Source organism: Neomonachus schauinslandi, chromosome 11 (assembly GCF_002201575.2).
Source record: "Neomonachus schauinslandi chromosome 11, ASM220157v2, whole genome shotgun sequence".
Lineage (NCBI taxonomy): Eukaryota > Metazoa > Chordata > Mammalia > Carnivora > Phocidae > Neomonachus > Neomonachus schauinslandi.
The window spans coordinates 53,610,894-53,631,578 of NC_058413.1; the positions used below are offsets into that span (position 1 = coordinate 53,610,894).

The 20,685-nt window shown below is 50.5% G+C and overlaps 1 protein-coding gene across 3 annotated transcripts; it reads left to right on the forward strand.

The window, feature by feature from the left end:
* Nucleotides 1-4,346: 4,346 nt before the first annotated feature.
* On the forward strand, nucleotides 4,347-19,066 carry PLEKHB1 (pleckstrin homology domain containing B1). Of its 3 annotated transcripts, none has more exons than XM_021704626.1 (8): nucleotides 4,347-4,364; nucleotides 6,851-6,926; nucleotides 8,291-8,443; nucleotides 9,037-9,139; nucleotides 10,218-10,257; nucleotides 12,822-12,926; nucleotides 17,063-17,162; nucleotides 17,723-19,066. In XM_021704626.1, the coding sequence occupies exons 1-8, from the start codon at nucleotides 4,347-4,349 to the stop codon at nucleotides 17,857-17,859; spliced, it is 732 nt and encodes a 243-aa protein (XP_021560301.1). In that variant the 3' UTR covers nucleotides 17,860-19,066. The 3 variants fall into 3 exon arrangements, with proteins under 3 accessions (XP_021560301.1, XP_021560302.1, XP_044775184.1); XM_044919249.1 differs by lacking the exon at nucleotides 4,347-4,364 and adding an exon at nucleotides 5,568-5,623; XM_021704627.1 differs by lacking the exon at nucleotides 12,822-12,926.
* Nucleotides 19,067-20,685: the final 1,619 nt, after the last annotated feature.

Consider the following 20,685-nt stretch of genomic DNA (forward strand, 5'->3'; position numbering starts at 1 on the left):
TGAAAAGTCGAGTGTGCATTTAAACATACAAGATGGAGAGAGACATTAATTCTACATCAACATTGCTGAAGAAGGGAACAGAAAAGCCAACATGACAGATCATCTTAAAAGTCTTCAGGATGAGGGGCGCCTGGGTGGCTCAGTCGGTTGAGCATCCAACTCTTGATCTTGGCTTGGGTCATGATCTCAGGGTCATGGGATTGAGCGTCGGGCTCAGCGGGACGTCTGCTTGAGATTCTCTCCCTCTCCCTCTGCCTCTTCGCTGCTCTCTCTCTAAAATAAATAAATAAATCTTAAAAAAAAAATTCTTCAGGCTGAGCAAACCTCCACTGAAAAAGTGCAGATCAAAATCTTCAGGGGAGAGGAAATGAAATGACTGAACCTGTCAAGAGAAAGAAATGGAGTCTCTTGAGAAATTATCAGTCCAGGAAGATCATTACTTGGAGCAAGAGAAGGAAAGTCCTAAAGCAAATGACAAGATGAGCATGCAAATGAAGCGTTGAAGACCTTCAGAGTGCAAGTCAAAGACCTTGAAGAAAAGCTGGAAAGCATCATTTATCCTTCTCAAAACCCAATTACTTCCCTTGAACTAAAAGGTCATGATCATTGGACAAGAGCACAGGAGGCTGAAAGAAACCTTTTTATCTCAAGACAAGAGATTGCAAGCATGAGACAAAGAACAATGGAAGCAATAATTAAACTTGAGCTTCTAGATGATGATCCAGTTGGAGCAGTTTTCAGGGAGCAGTTGCTCTGGGCGTGGGGTGCTGTGTCTTCTGAGATGGGAGGGTCTTTGTGCCCCTTCCTGTCAGACAAATCTGGTGTTTCCAATAGATTCAAATGGGAAGTTCAGGACAAGAAGACATGTACTTCCTCCCTGTATCAGTGAGAGTTCTGCAGAGAAACACAACCAGTAGCCTACCTATGCATACATATATAAAGAGTTATCTCAAGGAATTGGCTTCTATGACTTTGAGTTCTGGCAAGTCTGAAATGTGTAAGGCAGGCATGCAGGCTGAAAACTCTCAGGCAGGGGCTTAAGCTATAATACATAGACTGACTATGAATGCAGTCTTCTTCCTCAGGAAAACCTAGGTGTTTCTCTTAAGGCCCTTCAATTAATTGGATGATCATTGAGGATAATCTCCTTTACTTAAAGTCAACTGATTATAGAGGTTAACCACGTCCACAAAACACCTCACAGCAACACCTGGATTAGTGTTTGATTGAATAACTGGGTACTATAGCCTAGCCAGGTTGACACATAAAACGAACCCCTCTGTTCCACAAAGACTGGATGAACCCCCCTCCTCCTCCCCAGGTGGCTTTCCACCAAAAAGTTGTTGTGCTCCTTATCCTCACTCAAGGGCTGGGTTTTTCTTTGGACACTCCCATCCAAGAAATGGAAGTATGTCACCTTCTGGGCTCATTGAGCCTCCGCATAACCCTTCTACTCAAACTCCTGAAACACGAAGGACCTTACACCATTTCACTTAATTTTTCTTCAAAATTATTTTTGAATTACCTACATTTTTTTTTAGTTTAAACAACTTTTTACAACCCAACAATAAAAAACAAATAATCCAATTAAAAGTGGACAAAAGGTTAGAATCAACGTGTCTTCAAAGAAGATGTACAAATGGCTAATAAGCACATGAAAAGATTTTCAACATCCTTAGCCATTAAGGAAATGCATGTCAAAACCACAAGATAACACTTTTCACCTACTTAGGACAGCTATAATAAAAAAGATGGACAATAACAACATTGGTGAGGATGCAGAAAAATTGGAACTCTCACAGGCTGCTGATGGGATTATAAAATAGTGCAGCCACTTTGGAAAATAGTTTGACAGTTCCACAAAATGTTAAACATAGAGTTACCATATGACCCAGCAATATCACACCCAAGAGAAATAAAAACATATATCCACACAAAAATTCTCACAATGTTCTTAGCAGCACTATTTATAATAGCTAAAAAGTGGAAACTACCCAAATGTCCATCAACTGATGGATAAATAAAATACGGTATATCCATACAATGGAATATTATTTGTCAATGAAAGGGAATGAAGAACTGATTCATGCTATAACATGGATGAACCTTGAAAACATCATGTTAAGTGAAAGAAGCCCGTTAACAAAAGACCACATATTGCATGACTCTGTTTATATGAAATGTCCAGAATAAACAAATCCATAGAGACCAGGTAGATAGTGGTTGTTGCCAGAAGTTGGGGGGAAAGGGGTTTGAGAGTGACTGCTAAAGGGTATAGAGTTTCTCTTTGGGGGGATGAAAATGTCCTGAAATTAGATAGTGGTAATGGTTGCACAACTCTGAATATATTAGAACACTGAATTGTACACTTTAAAAGACTGAGGCGTGCCTGGGTGGTGCAGCCCATTAAGCATTCGACTCTTGGTTTCGGCTCAGGTCATGATCTCAGGGTTGTGGGATCAAGTTTGGCATTGGCTCCCACTCAGCACTGAGTCTGCTTGAGTTTCTCTCTCCCTCTCCCTCTGCCCCTCCCGCTCATTCTCTTTCAAATAAATAAATAAATATTTAAAAATAAATTAAAATACTGAATTTTATGGTATGTTTGTCACTAAATTATTATTAAAAAACCTTTTACATAACTGGTTTTTACTTTTGCTCAAATTGCACCTTAATATAAATTTCAGAATTTTAGACTAGAGATAGCATGTTATTCTCATTATATTATACTCTAGAAAATATAAGTAGCAAATTTTAATTTGATGAGCCAGTCCACTATTCTCTAAACAATATATTGTATGAGCTGTTCATCCACTAGAGACAATTTGAAATAGCAAAATACTTTTTTTCCCTCTGCCAATGGCTCTATGCACTAGTTACAGGAGAAACCTGAGTTACTTGTTAGCTTGTTGGTCTCAATACATTTTAGTTGATTAAACAAACCACCTCTCAAAGCCAAGACTTTGGGAGCTGGGATTCCTGCTATGCTTTCAGAGTCTCTCACCTGTCAACCTACACTCTTTCCAATGGTCTACACAGCTCTGGAAATTAAAAAATAATCTCAGCAGTAATCGTCATGGCTTCAAGGTCTACGAACTCCCAGGAATTATACGCAAAATGTGATAATGTGTGTGCATTTTTTCCCTGGGCAGAGTCTATACCTCTTATCAGCGTCTCAGAGAGGGTCATGGACCCATATTTTAGAGACACAAGCCAGATGGGGCTGCATTTAGATTCTGTAATGGGATCTGTGGTTTTAGTTTACCATGTACCATTCCCTTTTTTCTTGACATAGCACCCCCTCTTTGGGAGTTTGGTGGGGGAGTCCTCCCTCTGAATTCCACACTGCTGCTGGAGAATCTTCCCTTTTTCATCTAGTTACTAAATCCAGAGAATGTCATCTAGAACCTGTCTGCACTGTTCCCCCATTGCTCTATGGACACCAAAAGTCCTTCAGAGGGGAGCAGGGAGAGCTGGGGAGAGGGGCAGGATCCAGGTCCAGATTTCCTGAGGCCAGCTCCCTTCCTTCCTTCCTTCCTTCCTTCCATCCTTCTATCCTTCCACACTTCCTCCTTCTCCTTCCCCTCTTTACCTCCCTTCTACCTCCCTTCCCTCCCTTCTTCCTTCCTTCCTTCTTTCCGTCCTTTCTTCCTCTCCTTCCTTCTCTTCCTTCCCCTCCTTACCGTCTTTCTGTCTTCCCCCCTTTCCTCCCTTGCACTGTGAGGCTCAAATTTCAGCCAGAAGGCAAGCGTGGGACATTCCAGGGACAGAAAGGCAAAGGTCAGAAACAGCGTGGTTTGGGAAAGCTGGTTCCTGGGGCTGCAGAGAGACTGTGAGCTCAGCGCCTAATAGGATTGGCCATGGCGAACCCCCAGCAAGGCACGCACTGCACGAAGAGGCGAAGCCCCAGGGTGACTCAGGGTCAGGATTACAGAAACTCCGAAGCTAGAGGGAAGCTTAAAGAGCCAGGCTGTGCTGCCAGGACTAGGGTGATGGCACTGTCAGCCAGGCGGGAGAAGGCAGATTTAGCCCCACTGCAACCGAGGGAGGAGGATTAGCCCTGCCCCTCCGCTCCGGGAATCTTAAAAGATACGAGGCCAAGACCACGGCTGAGTCACTGATGATTTGTTATCCACTGAACTGAATGACGGGGTCGGCGGTCGAGATAAGTCCGGAAGGTTGGGGAGTGCCGGGAGAGAGGACGATTTTCTCTGGAATCTGTTTGCCCCCTCTTTGCCTCCCCCTTCCGGCTCCCACTTGGTAGCATCTTCCTGATCCCCTTATCTCTTAAGGCGCTCAGGGAAATGCGGGAGCCTTCTGGGAAATGCTACCCTGGCCGGCCAGGAACCATGAGTCCTGCAGCCCCGGTAAGGAACAGGTCTCTGGGACAGGAAGAAGGGCCCAAGGCAGGGTGGGTGCCCCTCTCAAATAGGGTTTGTGTCCAAGAGTCCTTCAGGCCCCCGACAGTCCCTCTTCTCTGAATGACATCCTGGGTCTGCCCTTAGCTGCCGGGGTTGGGGGGGCGGGGGGGAGGCAGATGGGTTTGAACTATTCAAGGAAGTGATCCTGGAGGGGCAGACCCAGGTGGTAGATACAGAAACGGTGTTCTTTTTCCAGTCAGGCCTCCTTCAATCATTTTGGACTATGCCCTAAAGAGATATTTTCACCCCACAAATCAGACCACCTAACTCTTGAAACCCCTACTCCCCAGGCTCCAGCCACTCTGTCATAAGAGGCAAGCAAGTCTTGAGCCTGTCATCCAAGGCTTCATGTTACGTCCTTGCAAACCCTGCAGCTTCATCCCCTGCCACTCCCCATGACCTCTCCCCTCCCCTGCCCCGGCATTCTGTTTTCCAAACACACTGAAATACTGGGCACACTTTTGAACTTCCTAATCAGTGCTCATATGATTCTCTTAGCTCTCCCCTGGGAAACTCCTACTCAACCCACAAGAACCCTTTTTAGCTTCCTCGGGCGGCCTTCCTGAACCTCTTGGGCAAAGTGAGACTCTTCTCTCCCACCATTAAATCATACGTTGTGCTCTAATTGTGTTTACATTTAGTCTCCCCCACCAGACTGGAAGCTGGGGAAGGAAGGAGGAAAGGTCTTGTCGGATGCTCCTTTGTGCCCTCCACTAGCACCCACTACAGTGCCAGGCACAAACTGAGTATTGAAAAAACATGACAAAACTAGGAGCCTGGCTCCTCCTTGCAAACTTACTTCTTTTAGAGAGTGAATTAATGATTCTTAGGAAATGAATTTCATAATAAATGAGAGCACAAATGTCTTGGCAAAATAAAACCACAGGTGCAGCTTCTCACCTGTGCTCCCGGTCCGCTCAGGGTTAGCACCCAGGAGAGGCCTTGTAGAGCCCAGCTCTAGGGCTGCAGACTACAAGTCCCAGCAGCCTCGTGGGCGCGCATCTCTCCCCGCCCATCCCCTCCCTGGAGGTGGGGCGGGGCCAAAGGGCGGGGCCCAGGGGTAGCCTGGCCCAGGGCGCAGCCTGGGGATTGAAATGCCCCAGGCGTTCTGGGGCACACAAAGCGCAGGCGCAGCAGCTTGGGGAGCAGCCGCAGCAGCAAGTAGCGGCCGTTTCGGCAGCAGCCTCCGCAAGAGGTGTGGACAGGTGGGTGCATGCAGGCGAGGCTGGAGAGGGAGTTTGCAACTGACCCTCTAGTCTGGCCAGTGTTAGGGCTTGGAGAAGGGAGGGAGCCGCAGGAGAAGCAGGGACAAAGTCGGGCCTTCCACTCAGGTGTGCCAGCCATTGCTTCGCAGCAACAGGTGTGAGCGGGTGGGGGAGGGGCAGAGGCACCTGCTCGCAAGTAAGTCGCCCTCAGGAACAGAGGGAACCTGGATTCCAGTCCAAGCTCCTTCACATACATGGACAAGTCATTTGCTGTCCCTCAGTTTGTCCATCTGTAAAATAGGAGGAAAGATTCTACCCATCTAATGGAGTTACAGTGGGGACAAGGTGAAGTAGCATAGGATGTGCAGCGATTTCCGAATTTTGCTGCACATTAGAATCACCTGGGATCTTTAGAGACTACCAGCCCTCGCCTCCCAGCCCCAGACCTTCTGATCTCATTGGTATGGCGTATGACCTGGGGATCGAGAGTTTTTAAAGCTCCTACTGCTGTAATGGTTAGAAACTGGGACTGCTGGGTGTGAAGGCTGCCTCCCCTGCTTACTAATCAGGGGGATCTGCATGAGTGATTGACCTTCTCACCATGCCTGTTTTCTGGTAATACAAGGATTTTTGTGAGGCTTCACCAAGATAGTAGACGCCAACACCGAGAAGCGTGCCTGGCACATAATGCTCAGGCAATCAGAGCTGCTTTTGAACTATCATTTTAGATACTTTGTAAATGCTTCAGGAGAGGTGCAAATGGGAGGGAGGCTTTTCTTATCATGAAAGTCCCTCATTCATTGCCATGATTTTAATATTCTGTGCTGCCAGCATTTCGAAATTCCAGGGTTTCTAACACTGTAAGCGTTCCTCACCCCAGCCTCTACCGGCCTCATAGACACACTTTCACGGATCTAGAAATGGAAGCCAGGCAGAAGGGACAAGGTCAAGGTTATGGAGCTGAGGTTGGAATCCAGGCTCCCGACCCCCACTCCCACCCTCGCACAATGGGTGGCTGCCCTGTTAACCCCACAAGAACAGTGCGCCCATTATCCTGCTGGAGCAGGGAAGGAGAAGGAGACAAGCAGGCTTGCCCTTGTTTGTTTGCGAACACTCCCGTAAACGTTTCCTCGGTGGCTCCCCCAGGGAGGACCAGCGAGGACCGGGCTGGGGCTTCTCTCTGGGAGCTGCTGATGAGGCCTGTGTGTCCTGTGGCTCCTCTCACAGGTTCCGCCTGACCCCACCCTGGAAAGTCCTTTTGAAGAAATGGCCCTGGTGAAGGGCGGCTGGCTGTGGAGACAGAGTGAGTGACCCTGGGCCAAATCCTTGTCTGTCTGTACCTTGTCCAGGGACAGGGGGGAGGGAAGTGGCTTGTCGGATGTGCCCCAGTGAACCACTCTCCCAAGAAACAAGACCCTCTTTCCCCTCTCCTCCTTTGTCCATACTCTTCCTGCTGCTGGGAATGTCCTCCCTGTTCCTGACTGCCTGGTAAATGTCCCCTTCTGTGAGGAGCCTTCTCTGACTTCTCCCCTAACCCCCGCTCCAGCCTCTGCGGTAGCACCAAGCTGGGTTGGAGCCCCCCACGCTGTTTCCAACGCTTCATACATACCTCCGTGATAGCACTGACCCCCTACAACAGAACCGCCTTTACCTATGGGTCTTACCACACCCCATACTGACCCCAGACTGAGCTGCTCAAGAGCAGGGGCCAGGTTTGATGCTCTGCGTATCCACAGCACCCTAGCCCAGCGCTGACCACAGAACAAGGCTTAGAATAAAATGAAAACACCTCTGTGCTTTGGAATCTGTAAAGCCCTAAGAAGCTGCCTTATGTCTTTGCCCTTTGTGTTAAGATTTTCAATTGTAGGGCGCCTGGGTGACTCAGTCGTTAAGCGTCTGCCTTCGGCTCAGGTCGTGATCCCAGGGTCCTGGGATCGAGTCCCGCATCGGGCTCCCTGCTCAGCGGGAAGCCTGCTTCTCCCCCTCCCACTCCCCCTGCTTGTGTTCCCTCTCTCTCTGTCTCTCTCTCTGTTGAAAAATAAATAAAATCTTAAAAAAAAAAAAAAAAAAGATTTTCAATTGTAAAATGTCTGAAGGTAGGGCTCAGGCTTTCAGACCCACCTCTGGCCCGAATCGTGATCTGAACAAGAGCTATCTTGGGTTAGGAGCTCCCCAACGACCCATGACCACGCTCAGTTCATTCGGTTCAGCAACCACTGAGCCCAGGTCCTGCTGGGTGCCAGGTCCAGTATAGGGAGCTGTGGGCCCCCCAGTCTGGTAGCTACACAAAAGACTGTCACACAAGTCAGAGATAAGAGGTAAGATGGAGGGAGGTTCAGTGTAGGGAGAGGTCTTTGTCCTTGAAGAAACCTGGGGCTTGGCCTTGGAAGCCCCCAAGGAAGGAATCTGGTTATTCATTTACCATTCAACACAGTTATGGGGTCTCTGTTATGTGTTAGGCCCAATGGGAGGCACTGGGTGAGCAAGACAGAAAGAGGCCCTGCCATTATTTCAGGAGGTAGATAGATAAGAAAGGGGTGGTCACAACACTGGGGGTTGGGGATAAGGGGATTCTGGGAGCCTGTCTGGGGCTCCTGCACCCCCCCCCCGCCGCCCCCCAGCAGGCTGTGCTGCCAGCCTGCATAGCAAAGGTGGAATATTGCACAGGCTCCATCCTTCGCCGCTGGAAGCGGAACTGGTTCGCCCTGTGGTTGGATGGGACCCTGGGCTACTACCATGACGAGACGGCGCAGGACGAGGAGGATCGTGTGCTCATCCAGTTCAACATCCGCGACATAAAGATTGGCCAAGAGTGCCACGGTGAGAAGCCATTTTCCCTCTGGCATTGTGACTATGGCCATGGCCCTCCCACTGTGTCTGTCTGGGAACACCTGCATCAGGCTCTTTGCAGCTTCAGAGGGCTTCCACAGCCATTGCTTCTGGGCCTCTATCAACTCCAGCTCATGTGGGTGTGACTTAAGAAATGAGTTCCTTATTGAGTTCCTACCTTGTGCTGGGCCCGTGTCCTATGCTGGGATCACAGAGGTGAGTCCGACACAGTTCCTGCCCTCCAGGTGCCAGGAACGGGATAAAGATGAAAAGAAATAAGGAGGATCAGAGAAGTTCAGTAACTGGCCCAGAGTCACACAGCCAATCTCCTCAGCCAAGACTCAGGCCACAGTTATAACAGGGTAATTGATAGATGTCTCTAACTAGGGCAATGGGCAATGTGGAAAGGTTGGAAGGCTCTAAAGAGTAAAGCAGAATCCCCAAAGAAATTGTGTGGGATCAGAGGAGGTTGGCAATGGCCAAGAAGCAGGACCCAGAGGTCGGTTCCTATTCTGGTTTCTGGTTTACTGGGGGACCTGGGCCTGTGCTTCGTGGAAACCCCATATATGTGTGTTTGCCTTTAGACGTGCAGCCCCCAGAGGGCCGGAGCCGAGATGGCCTGCTGACCGTGAACCTACGGGAGGGCTCCCGCCTGCACTTGTGTGCAGAGACCAAGGATGATGCCATGTGAGTCCTCCAGGAGAGGATAGGGTGGACTCTTGGAGAATGTAACCAGATGCTTCCTCTTCGCTGGGCCTTCTGATTCCCAAAGGGGGGCGGGTGGACAAAGATTAGTCATCAGGGTGGAGGTTGGGCGGAGTGGATTTGAATGGCTGATGGTGACTGGTAGGGTACCCAAGAAAGTCCTCACACAGCATGTGATGGAACTCGGGACTGTTGGGAGAGGAGTGTGCACACCGGCCTCAGGTGTGTGGTCCCTGATCCTACAGAGTCATGTATTTAGCCGGCTCGGAGATGAGCCCTCACCTGGGGGTGATACAAAGGAAGAGACAGCTCTGTGACATCCATAAAGGACCCTCCTTCCCACTATGTTCTGAGAAGATGCCTTGGCAGGTGGCCTTCAATCTGAGGCACAGACCCTGACCCGCCTAACAATGGCAGCCCACTGTTGTTGCGGGGACACCCAATGTCGGATGCAGATCCACACTGCGAGACTGTGCCTGCTTCCTCACATTCTTTCCCTTCCTACCCTCTGGCCGAGGTTCAGTCGGCCTTTGCATTGTAGGAGAGTGAAAGAGACGGGGTGTGTGGGAGTGGGGGAAGCTGAGCTCTGGGCAGACAAAGCACAGAGCCGCCTTGTCCACCCCAGCCAGGTGCCATGGCAACCAACAAAGGCCCGATTGTCCGGTGTCCACTGGGCCTTCACGGGCTCTGGGTCAGAGTGTTGGGGGACTGTGTTGGTAGGTTTGGGGTGTGGAGGTGAGCTGCAGCGAGAGAACCAGCCCAGGCATGCCAGAATCTGAAGGCCCCGAGGAGACCACCCAAGCCCAGCTGTCTATCGTCTAGACAGGGAAACTGGAAGAGGGGAAGACTGTGGGCTAAGAGTGAATTACGAGGCTCTAGCTCAAGTGAGGGCTCTGTCCATGTGACTGGGGTGGGAGGGGGGGCCACCTTTGTCTACCCAAGGGAGTCAAGGGAATCTCCCCCCTTTACAAGAGACTGGGTTGAGGAGGAAAGTAGGGGCCTACATGTAGGGGCCTAATCTCCCTCCTCCCTCCTCATGGTTGGTGGGTTCACTTTGCAGAGCATGGAAGACGGCACTGCTGGAGGCGAATTCCACCCCGGTGAGCCCCCATTCTCTCCTTCTCCCCTCCCCACCCCTTCCTGCCATGGAATCATGGGTGACTCAGACTCGGTCTCTGCCTGCAGGAGTTCTTAATTCCCCTAGATGTGAGCGAATAGGTTTGTGTGGACTCCAATGCTCTGAGTCCTGAGTGGAAAAGGACAGAAGACAGACAATTGGTGCTTGGAGGAAAGAGAAGAAGAAGGAGGTGGCATGTGAGCTGGGGGGAAGGAACTGCCTTTTATCGAGCACCTATTGTATGCCCGGCATGTCACGGGTAGTTCTGGCGGCTCCCCGCAGCAGTCCTTTGAGGAGGGGATGATTGTCCTTCTCTGCAGATGATAAGATTGAGCTGTATTCATCCACACAACAAATATTTACCGAGTTCCTACTATGTGCCGGGCACCGTGCCAAAGGGCAGGGATCAGAGGTGAACTAAGTCACGAGATGTAGGCCCTGCCCTCCTGGACTCAGCCTAGTGGGCAGCCGGGTGTGAAGCAACTAATCACCGTTCATGATTCTGTTGCGGTCGTGGTAACTGCTCTGACAGAGACGTGCTGGGTGCATTCAATGTGTGACCACCTTGGTGGCCTGATCCCGGTGGGAGTTCAGACAAGGCTAAAGATGAGACCTGAAGGATGAACAGAAATCGACTGGGTGAAAGGGGTAGAGTGGGGTGAAGGGAACAGCTTTCCAGGCAGAGGAACTGCATGAGCAAAGGCCCTGAGAAAGGTTATGACTTTAGCAAGTTCGAGAACAGAATGAAGGCTGGGGCAGCTAGAGCTTAGGGAGGGAGAACAGGGGAGAAGGAGGGTTGGTAGGGCCAGGCATTTTGGGCTGTGTTACTGACACTGGTTTCTGCTAAGAATACCAGGAGGTCATTGAAAGCTTTTAAGCAGCAGGAGGAGATGAACAGATCAGACCAGATTTGTATTTTTTTAAAAAGATAGTCTGGCTGGTAGGTCAGGAATAGACAACAGGGAGTTAAGAGTAGATGCCAGGAGACCAGTTAGAAGGCTGGGACAGAGTCCTGGGGACTGGCTGGAGGACTGGACTGAGCTGATAAGGATAAGACATATTTAGGAGGTAGAGTCAACGGAGCTTAGTGATTGATGAAAGTGTGGGTTTGAGGAGCCGCCCAAAGCCCACAGCTCAAGGATGGCCCAGCTTGGCTCCTCTGCCTGACTCCACATTCTGTGCTTGCTCCTTCTGTCTGTGGCACGGTGGAGCCCAATCTCATCTAGAGAGAAAGTCTGCTGGGAAGCAGCAGAAGACCACATTTGCATTTAGAACCCTTCTTGGGCATGCACCTGCTGAGGATTGGGCATCATGCTCAGTACCTGCCATTGCTTATATCATTTAATCTTCCCATAGCCTTGGTCGGGTTGGTACTTTTAGTCCCATTTTACAGATAGGGAAGCTGACGTTCAGAGAGGAAGTGACTTACCCAAATCCTCATAGTCTTAAGTCAGTGGAAGAACCTGTACTGGAACCAAGGCCAGTGAGATTGGGAGGGAAGGGCATTATCTGCAGAAAGAACTGCATGAGCAGAAGGTGGAGAAGTGAGATGTGCGTGTGTGTGTGTGTGTGTGTGTGTGTGTGTGTGTGTGTAAGGGCCCAGAGTCTGGCCCGGCGGGATGATAATACATGGAGGGAAAGAAATGGGAGAGATGACCTCTGAGGAGCAATAAAGGGCATTAAGCAGGGAGGACTGTGGCCAGACTTTGGGGAGCAGACTGAGGCTTCCGGGTGGAGGTTGGATTAGACTCTGGGAGTGAGGAGGCTGGGGCAGCAGTCAGCAGGCTTGGCTAACTTGACTCTGAGCTCCAAATCATCCCCCCCCCGCAGGGCAAATCAGTCCCACCCAAAAGAGGCGGAAGGAGGTGAGGGCTGACCGTTCTGTGCTCTGTGACTCTATGAAGCTACCGTGCCCCTTCTCTGCCTGCGCACCTTCCCGCTACCCTGCTTACCACAGCTCCCTGCTCTGGTGCTCTCTGCACCTCCCTCTACCCCCCTTCACACCACCCCTCTGGCCCCAGGCTTGCTCGAGTGGAATGTGTTTGTGCTTCTGTCTCTGTACCAGGGTCTGCCTGGCTCTGAGTGTTCATGCCTGTGTGTGGCTTCTCTCCATCCTCTGCCTGTGTAGGAGGGACCTGCACTTTGTCCCTCCATGTCCTGCAGATTTATACCCCCTTCTGGATGGAGGCTGTTCCAGGGAGCACGGGGCCAGGGACACAGCCGGGGGCAGGTGGGTGGGAGGGCAGATCAGAACTGTTCAGTCTCCCTGGAGACTGGGAGCCTCAGCAGCCTAAAAGACGTGAAGGTGGGCTAATTCTGGAGAGACACTACTGATCCTTCTCTGTGTGACTTTGGCAAAGTCACTACCCCCTCTGAGCCTCCCTCCATTACCATGGGCTGAGGAGGAGGAGGACAACTCTTTCCCATGCCCAGCTGGCAGAGGGCTCTGGTAGGGCCTGTCAAAAGCTCTGAGTTTCTCCAGATGTAGAGGGCCTCTGACACCTCCCTCCCTCCCTCCCTCTTCTTGGGTTTCTGTGGCTTGAGCAGGCCCCAACTGGAGCCACCGTCCCTCCCAGGAGCCGCCGAGTTTGCCCCAAGGTCAGGTGTGTGACCCGCTCGTGGAGCCCCTGTAAGGTTGAAAGGCGGATCTGGGTAAGTGGGGCTCAGCCCTCCCTGCCTCTGTTCTGGCCTTGAGGCTGTGCCTCCAGAACTGGGCCCAGTCACATCCCTTCCCTGCTCACAAACATTCCATGGCTCCCTGTCACCCACAGGACACCACCCACAGCCCCATTTTCAAGGCCCTCAGGATCTGGCCTGGGCCAGTCTCGTCTACCACATCCCCCTCCTCCCCTGTGCTCCCAGTGCTCTGCTGTTTGCTCTGTTCTCAGCTGCACCAGACCTCTTCCCTCTTCCCAGGCTTTGCACGTGCCATTCTCTCTGTTGCGAAAACTCTTAGTTTCCTTATTCACCTGACAAACTGATGCTTAGCCCCTAAGAGCCACTTCAAAGGCTGCCCCCTCCTCAGGGAGGACTTCCCAGACGTCCACTCACAGCCTGCTGCACTAATGCTTAGTACTGTCTTACTAGGCCTGGTCTCTATTATCCCAGGAGACCTGGGACTTCCTCCAAGGTAACGACCAGGTCTGATCAGCTCTGCCCCTAAGGTGCCTGGCACCATGCTGGGTATACAGCAGGTGCTCAATGAATGCTCAGTGATAAGGACAGTCTGTTTTGATCCCTTATTCCTGGTGCATGGAGCTAGGGCACAAGTGGGTCTCAGGCAGTGTTTGTTCACCAAATGAGCGAATGAGTGAATGACTAAAGGGAGGAAGGAGGAGTGAAAACTCTCTGTTAATGGCATCACTACCATGTATCATAATTTAGTCCATATCTGGCTCCCTTCCCCACCCCAGAATCTCTGAAAAGCAGGAATCGGGGGATGAATCCTCTCTCTGTCCCCAGTAATCAGCAGGGCATGGGGTGGGTTCAGGGGAGGCTTGTCTTAGAGTGCCTGTCCTCTTATAGCCAACTCGGAACTCCTTTTCTGGCACCGTGGTGTTCAATGTGGTTCTGCCTTTGAATCACATCAGGACTTAAAAAAAAAAAAATCCGAACATTCAGAGCCTACTTCTCTCTGGATGCTCTAATTCTGTAGGTCTGGAGTGTGGCCTTGGAAATCTGTGGTTAAAAAAAAACTTATTCAGGTAATTCTGATGTGCAGAACCACTGAACCCAGAAGTGCCAGGCCCACCTAGGTCCAGTTGCATAGACGTGGCTCAGCTGGATTCTTATTGTGCCTTAGAATGGGCATTTGTAGGAAAGACTGTTCCCATTTGCAGATGTGAAAACTGAGGTTCTGAGAGGTGATATAACTTGACCAGGTCACTTGATTCATCAGTGGCAGGACTAGGACTTCTATCCCAGCGTTCTGAGACCTCCCCCTTGCCCAAATGAGGATATAAGTTTGTTTAAAGTGGAGATGCCTAAAAATGGGATTTAAAAAGCTGTAAGCCAAGTAACAACAGCTTTTCTGAGGGAGGGGATCTATTTGTATGTGACCTCCTGACTGGGTGACCCTGTGCTTGCAAAGGGGCTGGGCTTACAGAGAAGGAGAGGATCAGGAATCAAGCCCTTAGGTTCTATCCATGAGGTCTCTGGAGGATCCCCTGCCCTGTTGCCAGGTGACCCACATGAGTTTACCTCTGGGCCTCCCAGACCAGAGGGTAGAAACAGGTGCCACAAGGGGTATGAGGTGGTGTTTTCCACTCTCTCTCAGGCCCAACAGGGCCACTGGCTCACTATGCAGCTGCTGGGCGGGTGCAGGCTCTAGACCTCAAGTTCTCTACAAATAAAAGTGGGGATCTGAGTGCTTGGCTCTCTCTAGGCCCTTCGAGGCATGGAGCTCAGTTCCTGGCCACCCTTACCAGAAAGCCTGATTGGATCACCTTTAGGGGAGAGCACAGTGAGGGAAGTCACTTGAGACTGAGCATTGCTTGTCTGAGCCTCGTGCATTACCCTGCGACTGGTCATTGTCCCTAACTTGAGGTTGGACTTAGAGCTGGGTCACTCACTGGTATTTGACTCACTTGAGATAAATTCAGTCCATTAGGCACCTATCATGTTCCAGTGAGGCCTGAATAGACCCCACTTCATGGGATGGGGGTCTCCAAGTCTGATGGGAGAGATACACACTCACAGGGATATGAACAATGACACTGTAGAGTGATTGGTGCTGTGGTAAAGGGAGTCTAAGGGCCCCAGATGGGACCCCATCAGAACCTGAGGTTCAGGGAGGGTGATACTTGGGTTCAGTCTGAAAGATAAATTAGGTAGTTTGATGAAAAATGGGGAGAAAGGCAACCCCATCAAAGAGAAATGGCATGGAGATTTGAAATCACAGGTGTGCTTGGAGAACTCCCCTTTATAGCCAAACTTCTTTTTTTTTTTTTTAAATTTTATTCATTTGGGAGAGAGAGAGCATGAGTGGGGGGTGGGCAGAGGGAGAGAGATGAGCAGACTCCCTGCTGAGCGGGGACCCTGATGTGGGGCTCAATCCCAGGACCCCACGATCATGACCTGAGCCGAAGTCAGATGCTTAACCGAGTGAGCCACCCAGGCGCCCCTACAGCCAAACTTCTTGAAAGAGATGACATGTTGATTCCATCCTTCACCTCTCAATCATTCTTCAATTCTTCATAGTCTGGATTCTTACCTCAACCACTCCTTGAAAAAAAATGTTTTTTCAAGGTCACCCACAACTTCCAAGTTGCCAAAACCAATGGCTTATTCTCTTGACACTGGCCAAAAAGATGGACAGAAGAGCATATTTAGAAGTTAAAATCATGAGACCTGCCTGGTAGCTGATGTGATGTGGAAGACAAGTGTGTGAAGTCAAGGGGTGCCAACCTGATGTCTTGGTTTGAGTGCATGGTGGTGGCATTTAGAGTAAAAGCATTTATAGAAGAGCAAGTTTGGGAGATGGAAGGGTGATGACATCACTTTGGAACTGGAGTTTAAGACACCTGGACTTCTAAAGGGAGTTGGACCATTCAGGTGTGACACCCAGTTAGAGATATAAAGTTGAGGGGGGGGGAGCTAAGAAGAAGGGGCTAGGAGAGAAGGGGATCCTGCCCCCTCTCCAGGTCTGCTCCCCCATGGATAAAATGAGAGGCTTGGATTAGGAGCTTCCATTTAATTCAGCATATATTTATTGGTTCTTGCTATTCATTAGGCCTTGCATGTAACAGAAATTAATCAGAGTCCTTGCTTATAAGTAGCTCACATTTGGGGTGCAGGCAGGAAAGGCCAGGAAGAAAGACAGGAACAAAAGGCACAAGCAGAGTCCATAGAGAACTCAGGAAGAAAGGATTCTTTCTGAAACCAGAAGGGCTTCCTGGAGTGGGTGACTTTTTTTTTTTTAAAGATATTATTTATTTGAGAGAGACAGAGAGAGAGATAAGGAGAGAGAGCGTAAGTGGGGAGGAGAGGGACAAGCAGGCTCCTGCTGAGCAGGAAGCCTGATGTGGGGCTCGATCCCAGGACCCTGGGATCATGACCTGAGCCGAAGGCAGACGCTTAACCGACTGAGCCACCCAGGCGCCCCTGGAGTGGGTAACTTTTGAGTTAGGCTTTGAGGGGTTGATAAAATTCTAATGGAGAGACTGCATGCCTCCCTCCCAGACAGAGCAATGACCATTCTCTGAGCCCCCGTCCCCAGCTCCATGGTAATGCGACGATAATGTCTGCAGTAACGACTAGAGGAAGTAACACAATATGGACACTTCCCTCAGGACCTGGTACATGATGGATGCTCGATAATACTTTACTTTCCATCCCTACCCTTCCTTTCCTTTCCTTCCTCCCCAACCTGCTTTTACTTCTGGGCCTGGGGCTTGGCCAGGTGCCCCACCCCATGACTAGGAGAATAGAGAAATCCATTGGATTTCTCCAAATGGGACCGTTGGAGCGACTAGCAAATACTAGACTGTGTAGGGAAGTTGGGAGCCATGGAGAATTTTTTATCAGGGGAGTGCCAGCTAGGAGGCCAGGGCAGGAAAATGGGATCACTGGGAGCTGGATGTAGGGGCTAAGGTTTTAGAGGACAAGGACCATGGACCATGTGGGGAGGCAGGGCCTTTTTCCAGGAGCTTGCTGGTTCCTGGGGAACCATTTCTCAACTTGGGGAAGTGGTTTTGTGGGCCCAGAAGGACCTAAGCTGGGTGTGTTGGGTAGGAGACCAAACCTGGGCCAGAGAGTTCCCGGGCAGCTAACCCAGTGGAGCTCCCCAGGTGCGTGTCTACAGCCCGTACCAGGACTACTATGAGGTGGTACCCCCCAACGCGCACGAAGCCACATACATCCGCAGCTACTACGGACCGCCCTATGCAGGTAAGTCTCCCGCCTGGTCCGCCCTCTGCCCCTATCCGGCGCCAGGCCCCGCTCTTGTAGTGACCACGGATTTTCCCAGGAGGGACCCTCCACTGAGCCCTCCCCATCCGGAGACTCTTGGACCAGCGGCTCTCTACGCTCTATAGAGCTGACCTCTCCTTTCAAGGCCGGCCCCTTTTCACTGGCTGTCCTGCAATACCCGTTTCTGAGCTGGTGGCGACCCCTGGTGGCTAAATGCGGGAACGGCCACCTCCTGCCCCAAGGGCTGGCGGTTGGGAACGCCCATCCTCTGGTGTGGCCTGGAGGTTCTTAGAGATCCCGGGAGTTTCCTCGCTGTTGCACCCTAGATCCACAGCCCCAGAACGTCCATGGCAGATTCAAGCTTGTAAGCCCCGGGGAGAGAGCGCAAGCCCTTCCCGCATCAAGGCCTCAGTTTCTCCAACTGAGGTGTAGGAGAGTGGGCTCAGCCCCTTGTCCTGGGTTGGGCGTGAGGGGAGGGGAGGAGAGGGACGAAGATCCCTCTGCTCTCAAGTCCCCAGCCCTCACGGCTCTCTCCACAGGCCCTGGCGTGACACACGTGGTAGTGCGGGAGGATCCCTGCTACAGTGCTGGCGCTCCGCTGGCGATGGGCATGCTCGCCGGGGCCGCCACAGGGGCAGCGCTGGGCTCGCTCATGTGGTCGCCCTGCTGGTTCTGAGCCCTGGGACTCGGAGCGTGGACCCTGTGCATAGACCAACAGACCCCTGTTCTTACTTGACCCGGCCCTCCGCTATCTAAGCCCTGCCGTACTTGGGCTCCTTCTTCTCCATTAGCTGCTTCTGGACTTGGATCATCCATCCCACTCCCCCACCCTCTATACTGGAAGAAGCTATCATCCCAGGCACAAACATAGTCAAAATCCTTATATCTACTACCAGACACCCCAGGATTTTGTTATAGACATACGTGGACATGTTTCCCCCAAATATACCAGGACACAGAAAACACAGCTCATGTGACTTCAAGTTCCCATGTGCTGGAGACACAGGAGTCAGGTTCTTTCCTCCAGCTCCTCCAGGGTTGGTGGGAAAAACAGAAGTAAACAAACACTTGACAAGGCAGAGTTATCCATCCTTTGACACATGAGGGTAAAGAGCAGAAGAAGGTGGGCTAGGAGTAGGGTTGTCGGCAAGAGTGCAGAGTGGTGAATATCATGGCATGTCCAAGGAATTAAGAGTTCATTTAGGCTGGGGTGAGGACTGGGATCAGATCATGATGGCCCTCCAGGCTAAAGAGCTTGCTGGGTAAAGGCGAGATATGAGCTTTTCGGAAGGAAGTTTCATGAATGTGCCTATAATGAATATATTGCCTGTTTTGTTAATACTGACACATACTCAAATCCAAAACACTCTCTGAAGTTAGCCCCATCCTTTCCACTACCACCTTCCTGGGTCCCCTGTTCCTTCAGTGCTCAGAAAACATCTGTTCCCCATGTTAGGGTGCCTGGGGCAGCAACTGAACTGAACCTGGGGTCCCCCTGCTGGGGGACAGATGAGCTCTGTTTGAGACCTCCAGCCCTAGGATGGTGCCTCCATCAGGAAATGCATTCCTGGTTCCCAGGAACTTGGACCTCTGGCCATAACTGTGGCTGTCACCATCTCGGGCTTTGTCTCTTCCTTCACTCTGGGGGAGATGGCAGTGTTCACCTCTCGGGCCTGATCTACTGGGAAGCCCCACGTGTGCCTCCCTGTCGGGTGGCCCAGCAGTCTCTCCATTTGGCTCCCTTCCAATTTCTTTTCCCATCCTGTCCTAACAGAAATGCTAACATTCCTACCCAGTAGCCAGAGTAGCCTGCTGAAGTTCCCTTGTAGGCAGGGGCTCCAGTGACCCTGCTGCAGAGACTAATAAAGATGTGATTGGCTCTAGCCCTGGCTCTGGCTTTTTTGTCCACCCCACCCCCACCCCTGCCCCATGGGCCTTATTTCCTTGGGACATCTCAGTGACTCAGCACCTACTAGTGCCTTCTTTGGTGTAGTGGGAAGAGTGTGTGGATTCTGAGGGCAAGTAGAACTGGTGACAGCATGTTAACTGAGCAATTTGGGGGCAACTCACTTAACCTTTCTGGGTCTTGCCTTTCCCACCCATAGGTGATAGGTTGAAGGTGGCCATCCCTGAGGGCTCAAAGGGAGAGGCTGTATCAGGGTCTCTGTTATCTGATCTGATGGGTGATCCAGGTTGTGCCCTGTCTGCTGAGAGTCTGGTGGTGTAGAGGTCTTTTCCAGTAGGTTCCCATCCTTCTAGAGGTGAATCAATGAGTTAGTCTCATAGAAAGCAGGTGTCTAGGGAAGGAAACACAACCATCTTGCATCAGGCCTTTTGGGGCTGCAAGTAGCAGAAACCTCCTGCTCAAATGGATTTAAGCCAAAGAAGGGAAAGCACTGGGTTATATAACTGAGAAGTCCAGAGACTGTTTGATGCAGGGATTCAAACAGTGTCCCTTAGACTTTGTTTTGAAGTTTGGGGCACCGTTGCCAGAAGTAGGATGAATAGATGAGAACGAAGTGGCAAAAACATAGGGTGTCTGCCCCAGCCATATCCCCAGAGACACCAACTTAGAGGGAGACATAAACACCAATGATTCAATGAGGTAAGGTAGGTGAGGAACATGGGACAGTGGGAGCTCTGAGGAGAGGTATCCAACTCTGCCAAGGAAATGGGAAAGCTCTGGGACAGGAAGTAGAAATTTAGGATGAGCCTTGAAGGATGAGTAGGAGTTTGCCAAGCAGGGAAGGGAAGGAGAGCTTTCCACACAGAAAGAACACATGGAAGAAATGGCATGAGCAATGGCCTTAGAAGACTTTGGTCTTGAGAACACTGTGGAGTTCAGTCTGATGTCACAGCAGATTGCATGGTGAGGAGGGATGGTAGATGAGGCCGTATTATAGAGAACCTCCCACAGCTGGGTTAAGGGCTCTTTGTGCCCCTACAGCCTCAGGGCTACCATTTATCATAATCCTAATGAGACCCTGGTTCTTCCCACTCACCCCACTGAACAGGGCAAGACAAATACAAATGGATGCTTCAGATGCAGTTTGCTTCAAAATCTCTCCACTAATAGGATCATAGCATGATATTTTAATCTTCCAGCTATCCAGTAGACAATTATTAAATTATTCACACAAAAATTAAGACATTCTCAGAAAACACAGTCTGACCTAGAGGTGGCTTATGGACCACATCTGGCTCACATATTCTTTTGTTTGGTCAACACAGTGTTTTTAAGAAGTTTTGAATTAAAATGTGATACTACTACATGCCCACCTAAATAGCTAAAGGTGAAAAAGATAGCATTAAGTACTGATGTGGAGCAAATCGAAATCTCACGTGAGTGTAAATTGGCACAACTGCTTTGGAAACTAATCAGTAAAGACAAGTATATGCATACTTTATAATCCATGAATTATACTCCTCGGGTACACCAAACAGAAATGTGTACATATGTTTACCAAAAAGTAATAGGTACAAAAGTATAAAAGCAGTGGAA